Raw genomic sequence first — 12,019 nt, 5'->3', positions numbered from 1 at the left:
AGTTCTCGGCAACATTAGTCAAGGCTCATGAGAATAATTTGGTCATTAACCCAAGTAGGTCGGAGAGGAGTCAGCTCGTATACATAATACATGCAGCAATAATTGAATGTTTACAAGACATGTGAGTGATGAAGGCGGCGTTACTAAGCTGGTGTGTATACATATACACTTGTCATGTGTCCGGGGCGGCCGGTCCTCTTGACGGCTGACCGCCGGCCGGTCCGGACTGATAGTGTCCGGTCACCCGCTTACTGCTCATGGTGACGGTGATTAATGGTCTGCATCAGTGGTCTGGTGGTCCCTGAGTAGTGACGGTGATTGATGGTCTGCCTCAGTGGTCTGGTGGTCCCTGAGTAGTGACGGTGATTAATGGTCTGCCTCAGTGGTCTGGTGGTCCCTGAGTAGTGACGGTGATTAATGGTCTGCTTCAGTGGTCTGGTCGTCCCTGACTAGTGACGGTGATTAATGGTCTGCCTCAGTGGTCTGGTGGTCCCTGAGTAGTGACGGTGATTAATGGTCTGCATCATCAGTGTGGTCCGTCACTGTAGTGATGGTGACGGTGGTTGATGGTCGGCATCAAAATCTTTGAATGAGTGGTAGCAAGATCACAACACACACAATGATAGTGTCACCATAACCCTGGACAACACGGGTTCAGAACACTGCGCTCTTGCCTGTCACAGTTGCTGGACCACTGTGACATGACCTTGGGTGTCTGTCACAGTTGCTGGACCACTGTGACATGACCTTGGGTGTCTACCACAGTTGCTGGACCACTGTGACATGACCTTGGGTGTCTACCACAGTTGCTGGACCACTGTGACATGACCTTTGGTGTCTACCACAGTTGCTGGACCACTATGACATGACCTTGGGTGTCTACCACAGTTGCTGGACTACTATGACATGACCTTGGGTGTCTACCACAGTTGCTGGACTACTATGACATGACCTTGGGTGTCTACCACAGTTGCTGGACTACTATGACATGACCTTTGGTGTCTACCACAGTTGCTGGACCACTGTGACATGACCTTTGGTGTCTATTACAGTTGCTGGACCACTATGACATGACCTTGGGTGTCTGTCACAGTTGCTGGACCACTGTGACATGACCTTGGGTGTCTACCACAGTTGCTGGACCACTGTGACATGACCTTTGGTGTCTATTACAGTTGCTGGACCACTATGACATGACCTTGGGTGTCTGTCACAGTTGCTGGACCACTGTGACATGACCTTGGGTGTCTACCACAGTTGCTGGACCACTGTGACATGACCTTGGGTGTCTACCACAGTTGCTGGACCACTATGACATGACCTTGGGTGTCTACCACAGTTGCTGGACCACTATGACATGACCTTGGGTGTCTACCACAGTTGCTGGACCACTGTGACATGACCTTGGGTGTCTGTCACAGTTGCTGGATCACTGTGACATGACCTTGGGTGTCTGTCACAGTTGCTGGATCACTGTGACATGACCTTGGGTGTCTGTCACAGTTGCTGGACCACTGTGACATGACCTTGGGTATCTGACACAGTTGTTAGACCGAATTTGGTCTTTAACTGGACTCTGTTAAATTTTGGTCTTAAAGCTGGTCTCTTTTCAAATTTAGGTCTCAAACTAGACTGATGAAAATTGGTCTGAAAATTGACTGAATATTTTTGGCTTAAACTGGTCTCTATTTTTGGTCTTAAATGGACTCTGACTATTTTCGGATTTCTACTGAACTCTAAATAATTTAGGTCTAAAATGGTCTCTGACAATATTTGGGTCTAAAATAATCTGTCTCATTTCGGTCTTACATGGTCTTTGAAATTATTTGGTCTAAAATAGTCTGTCATATTTTGGTCTAAAATAATCTGTCAAATATCGGTAAATTTCGGTCTTCAAATGGTCTCTGAATAATTTAGGTCTTTTACTGGTCTCTGACAATATTTGGGTTCAAAATCTCATTTCGGTCTCATATGGTCTTTGAAATTATTTGGTCTAAAATAGTTTGTCACATTTGGGTCTTAAATGGATTCTGAAGAAAATGGTCTTCAAATAGTCTCTGAATAATTTTCGGTGTTTAAACTGGTCTCTGTTCAATTTTGGTCTTTACAGGTGAAACAGCCGTAAATGGATATATTAAATTAAAAGTCACGGCTAAGAAGTCTATTTTCCTTAACAAAACTTCTATGACATTATTCTATGAAAATGGTCTTTTTGCAAAGTTCGGTCTTACACTCTTAAATAAACACATTTGATTATATGACCTCTGAAATAATTTCATAAAGCTAAACTCTAAATTTTTTTTAATATCTCCCTTAAGAACTCTTAACCAAACCTAACTTAGTTTATAAGGAAACCCGACAGCTTAAATAGGACTAATAAAATTGACAAGGAAACCCGACACGCTAAATCACACGCCGTCACATAGAGCACCACCACCACCACCAGCCCTCACACACACACACCGTCACATAGAGCACCACCACCACCACCAGCCCTCACACACACACACCGTCACATAGAGCACCACCACCACCAGCCCTCACACACACACCGTCACATAGAGCACCACCACCACCACCACCAGCCCTCACACACACACCGTCACATAGAGCACCACCACCACCACCAGCCCTCACACACACACACCGTCACATAGAGCACCACCACCAGCCCTCACACACACACCGTCACATAGAGCACCACCACCAGCCCTCACACACACACACACACCGTCACATAGAGCACCACCACCACCAGCCCTCACACACACACACCGTCACATAGAGCACCACCACCACCACCACCACCAGCCCTCACACACACACACCGTCACATAGAGCACCACCACCAGCCCTCACACACACACCGTCACATAGAGCACCACCACCAGCCCTCACACACACACACACACACACACCGTCACATAGAGCACCACCACCAGCCCTCACACACTTACACCGTCACATAGAGCACCACCACCACCACCACCAGCCCTCACACACACACACCGTCACATAGAGCACCACCACCACCACCAGCCCTCACACACACACACCGTCACATAGAGCACCACCACCAGCCCTCACACACACACACCGTCACATAGAGCACCACCACCACCACCACCAGCCCTCACACACACACACACCGTCACATAGAGCACCACCACCACCACCACCAGCCCTCACACACACACACCGTCACATAGAGCACCACCACCACCACCAGCCCTCACACACACACACCGTCACATAGAGCACCACCACCACCACCACCAGCCCTCGCACACACACACCGTCACATAGAGCACCACCACCAGCCCTCACACACACACACCGTCACATAGAGCACCACCACCACCACCAGCCCTCACACACACACACCGTCACATAGAGCACCACCACCACCAGCCCTCACACACACACCGTCACATAGAGCACCACCACCAGCCCTCACACACACACACCGTCACATAGAGCACCACCACCACCACCACCACCAGCCCTCACACACACACCGTCACATAGAGCACCACCACCCCTCACACACACGCCGTCACATAGAGCACCACCACCACCACCAGCCCTCACACACACACACCGTCACATAGAGCACCACCACCAGCCCTCACACACACACACCGTCACATAGAGCACCACCACCACCACCACCACCAGCCCTCACACACACACCGTCACATAGAGCACCACCACCCCTCACACACACACCGTCACATAGAGCACCACCACCACCACCAGCCCTCACACACACACACCGTCACATAGAGCACCACCACCACCACCACCACCAGCCCTCACACACACACCGTCACATAGAGCACCACCACCACCACCCCTCACACACACACACCGTCACATAGAGCACCACCACCACCATTAGCCCTCACACACACACCGTCACATAGAGCACCACCACCACCAGCCCTCACACACACAACGTCACATAGAGCACCACCACCACCACCAGCCCTCACACACACCGTCACATAGAGCACCACCACCACCACCACCAGCCCTCACACACACACACCGTCACATAGAGCACCACCACCACCACCACCAGCCCTCACACACACACACCGTCACATAGAGCACCACCACCACCAGCCCTCACACACACACACACACCGTCACATAGAGCACCACCACCACCACCACCACCAGCCCTCACACACACACCGTCACATAGAGCACCACCACCACCAGCCCTCACACACACACACCGTCACATAGAGCACCACCACCACCACCACCAGCCCTCACACACACACCGTCACATAGAGCACCACCACCAGCCCTCACACACACACACCGTCACATAGAGCACCACCACCACCAGCCCTCACACACACACCGTCACATAGAGCACCACCACCAGCCCTCACACACACACACCGTCACATAGAGCACCACCACCACCAGCCCTCACACACACACACACCGTCACATAGAGCACCACCACCACCAGCCCTCACACACACACACCGTCACATAGAGTACCACCACCACCAGCCCTCACACACACACACCGTCACATAGAGCACCACCACCACCACCACCACCACCACCACCAGCCCTCACACACACACACCGTCACATAGAGCACCACCACCACCACCACCAGCCCTCACACACACACCGTCACATAGAGCACCACCACCACCAGCCTTCACACACACACACCGTCACATAGAGCACCACCACCAGCCCTCTCACACACCGTCACATAGAGCACCACCACCAGCCCTCACACACACACACCGTCACATAGAGCACCACCACCACCACCACCAGCCCTCACACACACACACCGTCACATAGAGCACCACCACCACCACCACCAGCCCTCACACACACACCGTCACATAGAGCACCACCACCATCCCTCACACACACACACACCGTCACATAGAGCACCACCACCACCACCAGCCCTCACACACCGTCACATAGAGCACCACCACCATCCCTCACACACACACACACCGTCACATAGAGCACCACCACCACCACCAGCCCTCACACACCGTCACATAGAGCACCACCACCATCCCTCACACACACACACACCGTCACATAGAGCACCACCACCACCACCAGCCCTCACACACACACACCGTCACATAGAGCACCACCACCACCACCAGCCCTCACACACACACCGTCACATAGAGCACCACCACCACCACCAGCCCTCACACACACACACCGTCACATAGAGCACCACCACCACCACCAGCCCTCACACACACACACCGTCACATAGAGCACCACCACCACCACCAGCCCTCACACACACACCGTCACATAGAGCACCACCACCACCACCAGCCCTCACACACACACACCGTCACATAGAGCACCACCACCACCACCAGCCCTCACACACACACACCGTCACATAGAGCACCACCACCACCAGCCCTCACACACACACCGTCACATAGAGCACCACCACCACCACCACCAGCCCTCACACACACACACCGTCACATAGAGCACCACCACCACCACCAGCCCTCACTCACACACAGTGTGCAGCAAGATATAGAGTAGAGGCGCACATAGTGAGCGGTATAGAGAGCTCAACAGTGTACACTCCCACGGCCAGGAAGAGGATGTCGTTAATTAGGAGATTATTAAAACCACGGGGGGCGAGCACCATCCCTCCAGCAACGCTCATGTGCACTCACGCACATGCACGCACACACACGCACGCACACACTCGCGCGCGCACACGCACACCTACCCATCCTCCGAATTGACAGTACGATTTAATACTAAGTGTAATAAGTACACTTTCTTACTATCATAAACAGTGCATAATTACACTTATGGGGCTGTTACATTTACCCAACCCCCTCCCCCTATTTAATTCTCCTCGTTTTCTGTTAAGACACTCAGTAGTTTAGAATGAAATTTTCAATTTCAATATGCTATGCTCAAGTTTTAAATATCAGGAATTTCTTTTTCAGGTTTATTAAACAATACAGATTTTATACAAAATTTTAAAATATCCTGAGTTTCTTTACAATTTATTGATATATTTTAGTTTTGTTTTATTAGTTTTATAAAACTGTAATATCAATATAGCTATAGGTTAAGTACTAATTGTAATTAAGAAGCAATACAATTATTATCTTCAAAACCTAAGACGGTTAGGTGAGGTTGTGGTTTTCTATTCAGTTTTTCAGGTAAACTCAAATATTCACAATATATTTGACAGTACGATTTAATACTAAGTGAAAATAAGTACAATTCCTAACTGCTATGAATAGTACATAATTGCACTTATTTGTCTCCTTACATTTACCACCCCATTTTTGGAGGACGGGCTGCACACACGCACATGCACACTCCACCAAATGACAGAAGACTCAGTCAAGAGTATGACAACAACAACATGGCAGTTAACACTAGAATTGAGAGGGCAGCCTCTGCTGCCTGTAGAAATAGATCCCACCTGCTCATCATGGGTGACTTCAATCACGGAAGGATAGACAGGGAGAACAAGGAACCGCATGGAGGCGAGGATACATACAGAGCGAGACTAATGCAGGTGGCGACAAGAAACTTTCTAAGCCCACTTGTCAGGGAACCCACTAAGGTGAGAGGAAGCGATGAACCAGCGAGACTCGACCTAGTCTTCACTCTGAATGACTCCGACGTAAGGGAAATCGGTTTTGAGGCCTCAGTATGAATGAGCGACCACAGTGTACTGGTGTTTGAGTATCTGGTTGAAGAAGGGTTATTGAACCCGAGGAGGGATACTGAAAAACAAAAGGCGGGCATTCCGTTAGGGAAACTATGAGGAGATAAGAAGATTCCTAACAGATATAACGCAAAAATTATGAGGAGGATTGAAACAGAGGATGATAGTAGGAGGCTACAAGATAACCTGGACAGATTGAATGAATGGTCCAACAAATGGCTGCTCAAGTTCAACCAGAGTAAATGCAAAGTAATGAAACTAGGCGGTGGAAATAGGAGGCCAGATACAGGATACAGAATGGGAAATGAAGTACTTAATGAAACGGACAGAGAGAAAGATCTAGGAGTTGATATCACACCAAACCTGTCTCCTGAAGCCCACATAAAAAGAATTACGTCTGCGGCATATGCGAGGTTGGCTAACATCAAAACAGCCTTCAGGAACCTGTCTAAGGAATCATTCAGAATCTTGTACACCACATATGTAAGACCAATCCTGGAGTATGCGTCCCCAGCATGGAGCCCGTACCTTGTCAAGCACAAGACGAAGCTGGAAAAAGTTCAGATGTATGCCACTAGACTAGTCCCGGAGCTAAGAGGCATGAGTTACGAGGAAAGGCTGTGAGAGATGCACCTCACGATACTGGAAGACAGAAGGGTAAGGGGAGACATGATCACTACCTACAAAATCCTCAGGGATATTGTCAGGGTAGACAAGGTAAACTATTCAACACTGGTGGTACACGAACAAGGGGACACAGGTGGAAACTGAGTACCCACATGAGCCACAGGGACGTTAGAAAGAACTTTTTCAGTGTCAGAGTAGTTACCAGATGGAATGCATTAGGCAGTGATGTGGTGGAGGCTGACTCCATACACAGTTTTAAATGTAGATATGATAGAGCTCAGGAACCTGTACACCAGTTGACTGACGGCCGATTGACGTTTTTGGAAAATATTGTTTTTTTTTTCTTTGGGTAACTGGCAACGAGGGAACTGCCTAAAATTTGGAAGACGGCTGATGTAGTCCCAATATACAAGTACAAGTGGACGTACATGGGCGGGTGTGGTCGTACATGGGCGGGTGTGAGCGTACATGGGCGGATGTGAGCGTACAGGGGGCGGATGTGGTCGTACATGGGCGGGTGTGGTCGTACATGGGCGGGTGTGGTCGTACATGGGCGGGTGTGGTCGTAAATGGGCGGGTATGAGCGTACAGGGGCGGATGAGGTCGTACATGGGCGGGTGTGGTCGTACATGGGCGGGTGTGAGCGTACAGGGGGCGGATGTGGTCGTACATGGGCGGGTGTGAGCGTACAGGGGGCGGATGTGGTCGTACATGGACGGGTGTGAGCGTACAGGGGGCGGATGGGGTCGTACATGGGCGGATGTGGTCGTACATGGGCGGGTGTGGGCGTACATGGGCGGGTGTGGTCGTACAGGGGCGGGTGTGGTCGTACAGGGGCGGGTGTGGACGTACAGGGGCGGGTGTGGACGTACATGGGCGGGTGTGGGCGTACATGGGCGGGTGTGGTCGTACATAGGCGGGTGTGGACGTACATGGGCGCGTGTGGTCGTACATGGTCGGGTGTATTCGTACATGAGCGGGGTGTGGGCGTACATGGGCGGGTTTGGGCGTACATGGGCGGGTGTGGGCGTACTAGGGCGGGTGTGGTCGTACATGAGCGGGTGTGGGCGTACATGGGCGGGTGTAGTCGTACATGGGCGTTTGTGGGCGTATTAGGGCGGGTGTGGTCGTACATGGGCGGGTGTGGTCGTACATGAGCGGGTGTGGGCGTACATGGGCGGGTGTGGTCGTACAGGGGCGGGTGTGGGCGTACTAGGGCGGGTGTAGTCGTACAGGGGCAGGTGTGGGCGTACAGGGGCAGGTGTGGGCGTACAGGGGCAGGGGCGGGTGTGGTCGTACATGGGCGGGTGTGGTCGTACAGGGGCGGGTGTGGTCGTACATGGGCAGGTGTGGTCGTACAGGGGCGGGTGTGGTCGTACAGGGGCGGGTGTGGTCGTACATGGGCAGGTGTGGTCGTACAGGGGCGGGTGTGGTCGTACAGGGGCGGGTGTGGTCGTACAGGGGCGGGTGTGGTCGTACAGAGGCGGGTGTGGTCGTACAAGGGCGGGTGTGGTCGTACAGGGGCGGGGTGTGGTCGTACATAGGCGGGGTGTGGTCGTACATAGGCGGGGTGTGCTTGTACAGGGGCGGGGTGTGGTCGTACATGGGCGGGGTGTGGGTGTACAGGGGTGGGTGTGGTCGTACAGGGGCGGGTATGGTCGTACATGGGCGGGTGTGGTCGTACATGGGCGGGTGTGGTCGTACATGGGCGGGTGTGGTCGTACAGGGGGCGGGTGTGGTCGTAAATGGGCGGGTGGTCGTATTTGGGCAGGTGTGGGCGTCCATGGGCGGGTGTGGTCGTACAGGGGCGGGTGTGGGCGTACAACGGCGGGTGTGGTCGTACAGGGGAGGGTGTGGTCGTACAGGGGAGGGTGTGGTCGTACATGGGCGGGTGTTGGCGAACATGGGCGGGTGTGGGCGTACATGGGCGGGTGTGGGCGTACACGGGCGGGTGTGGTCGTACATGGGCGGGTGTGGTCGTACATGGGCGGGTGTGGTCGTACACGGGCGGGTGTGGTCGTACAGGAGCGGGTGTGGTCGTACAGGAGCGGGTGTGGGCGTACAGGGGCGGGTGTGGGCGTACATTGGCGGGTGTGGGCGTACACGGGCGGGTGTGGTCGTACACGGGCGGGTGTGGTCGTACATGGGCAGGTGTGGTCGTACAGGCGCGGGTGTGGGCGTACATGGGCGGGTGTGGTCGTACACGGGCGGGTGTGGGCGTACATGGGCGGGTGTGGGCGTACATGGGCGGGTGTGGGTGTACACGGGCGGGTGTGGTCGTACATGGGCGGGTGTGGTCGTACACGGGCGGGTGTGGTCGTACAGGAGCGGGTGTGGTCGTACAGGAGCGGGTGTGGGCGTACAGGGGCGGGTGTGGTCGTACATGGGCGGGTGTGGGCGTACACGGGCGGGTGTGGTCGTACATGGGAGGGTGTGGTCGTACACGGGCGGGTGTGGGCGTACATGGGCGGGTGTGGTCGTACGTGGGCGTACATGAGCAGGGTGTGGGCGTACATGGGCGCGGGTATGGACGTACAGGGCGGGTGTGGGCGTACTAGGGCGGGTGTGGGCGTACTTGGGCGGGGTGTGGGCGTACAGGGGGAAGGTGTGGTCGTACATGGGCGGGTGTGGGCGTACAGGGGGCGGGTGTGGGCGTACAGGGGGCGGGTGTGGGCGTACAGGGGCGGGTGTGGGCGTACAGGGGGCGGGTGTGGTTGTACATGGGCGGGTGTGGTTGTACATGGGCGGGTGTGGGCGTACAGGGGCGGGTGTGGGCGTACAGGGGGCGGGTGTGGGCGTACAGGGGCGGGTGTGGGCGTACAGGGGGCGGGTGTGGGCGTACAGGGGCGGGTGTGGTCGTACAGGGGGCGGGTGTGGGCGTACAGGGGGCGGGTGTGGGCGTACAGGGGGCGGGTGTGGGCGTACAGGGGCGGGTGTGGGCGTACAGGGGGCGGGTGTGGGCGTACAGGGGGCGGGTGTGGGAGTACAGGGGCGGGTGTGGGCGTACAGGGGGCGGGTGTGGGCGTACAGGGGCGGGTGTGGGCGTACAGGGGGCGGGTGTGGGCGTACAGGGGGCGGGTGTGGGCGTACAGGGGGCGGGTGTGGGCGTACAGGGGGCGGGTGTGGTCGTACAGGGGGCGGGTGTGGTCGTACAGGGGGCGGGTGTGGTCGTACAGGGGGCGGGTGTGGGCGTACAGGGGGCGGGTGTGGGCGTACAGGGGGCGGGTGTGGGCGTACAGGGGCGGGGGGGGGGGTGTGAGCGTAAAGTGCCCTCCTCGACCTGTATTCCAGATGAGTCAGTCAAGCCTCTAAATGGTCTCCCTCACACATGGTGGTGGTGGTGGTGGTGGTGGTGGTGGTGGTGCACCAGCTGGTGGTGGTGGTGGTGCACCAGCTGCTGGTGGTGGTGGTGGTGCACCAGCTGGTGGTGGTGGTGCACCAGCTGCTGGTGGTGGTGGTGGTGCACCAGCTGCTGGTGGTGGTGGTGGTGCACCAGCTGCTGGTGGTGGTGGTGGTGCACCAGCTGGTGGTGGTGGTGGTGGTGCACCAGCTGGTGGTGGTGGTGCACCAGCTGGTGGTGGTGGTGGTGCACCAGCTGGTGGTGGTGGTGGTGCACCAGCTGGTGGTGGTGGTGGTGCACCAGCTGGTGGTGGTGGTGGTGGTGGTGCACCAGCTGGTGGTGGTGGTGGTGCACCAGCTGGTGGTGGTGGTGCACCAGCTGGTGGTGGTGGTGGTGCACCAGCTGCTGGTGGTGGTGGTGGTGCACCAGCTGCTGGTGGTGGTGGTGGTGCACCAGCTGCTGGTGGTGGTGGTGCACTAGCTGGTGGTGGTGGTTGTGCACCAGCTGCTGGTGGTGGTGGTGCAGCAGCTGGTGGTGGTGGTGGTGCACCAGCTGCTGGTGGTGGTGGTGCACCAGCTGGTGGTGGTGGTGGTGCACCAGCTGGTGGTGGTGGTGCACCAGCTGGTGGTGGTGGTGGTGGTGCACCAGCTGGTGGTGGTGGTGGTGCACCAGCTGGTGGTGGTGGTGGTGGTGCACCAGCTGGTGGTGGTGGTGGTGCACCAGCTGGTGGTGGTGGTGCACCAGCTGGTGGTGGTGGTGCACCAGCTGGTGGTGGTGGTGCACCAGCTGGTGGTGGTGGTGGTGCACCAGCTGGTGGTGGTGGTGCACCAGCTGGTGGTGGTGGTGGTGCACCAGCTGCTGGTGGTGGTGGTGGTGCACCAGCTGCTGGTGGTGGTGGTGGTGCACCAGCTGCTGGTGGTGGTGGTGGTGCACCAGCTGCTGGTGGTGGTGGTGGTGCACCAGCTGCTGGTGGTGGTGGTGGTGCACTAGCTGCTGGTGGTGGTGGTGGTGCACCAGCTGGTGGTGGTGCACCAGCTGGTGGTGGTGGTGGTGGTGGTGCACCAGCTGGTGGTGGTGGTGGTGGTGGTGGTGGTGCACCAGCTGGTGGTGGTGGTGGTGGTGCACCAGCTGGTGGTGGTGGTGCACCAGCTGGTGGTGGTGGTGGTGGTGGTGCACCAGCTGGTGGTGGTGGTGCACCAGCTGGTGGTGGTGGTGCACCAGCTGGTGGTGGTGGTGCACCAGCTGGTGGTGGTGGTGCACCAGCTGGTGGTGGTGGTGGTGGTGCACCAGCTGGTGGTGGTGGTGGTGGTGGTGGTGCA

General features: G+C 55.9%; 2 protein-coding genes across 2 annotated transcripts; both read right to left on the bottom strand.

Annotated features, from left to right (window-relative positions):
- Positions 1–7,637: 7,637 nt before the first annotated feature.
- On the bottom strand, positions 7,638–8,495 carry LOC138357176 (uncharacterized). The gene has a single exon (XM_069313823.1). It carries the CDS (start codon positions 8,493–8,495, stop codon positions 7,638–7,640), a length of 858 nt encoding a protein of 285 aa, XP_069169924.1.
- Positions 8,496–8,572: 77 nt separating this feature from the next.
- On the bottom strand, positions 8,573–10,102 carry LOC138357175 (uncharacterized). Its single transcript, XM_069313822.1, has one exon. The coding sequence runs from the start codon at positions 10,100–10,102 to the stop codon at positions 8,573–8,575; it is 1,530 nt and encodes a 509-aa protein (XP_069169923.1).
- Between the last annotated feature and the right edge of the window lie 1,917 nt (positions 10,103–12,019).

The sequence above is a fragment of the Procambarus clarkii genome, chromosome 76 (assembly GCF_040958095.1).
Source record: "Procambarus clarkii isolate CNS0578487 chromosome 76, FALCON_Pclarkii_2.0, whole genome shotgun sequence".
NCBI lineage: Eukaryota > Metazoa > Arthropoda > Malacostraca > Decapoda > Cambaridae > Procambarus > Procambarus clarkii.
Note: the sequence above shows the minus strand (reverse complement) of the source record. Positions and strands in the feature narration are given on the sequence as shown.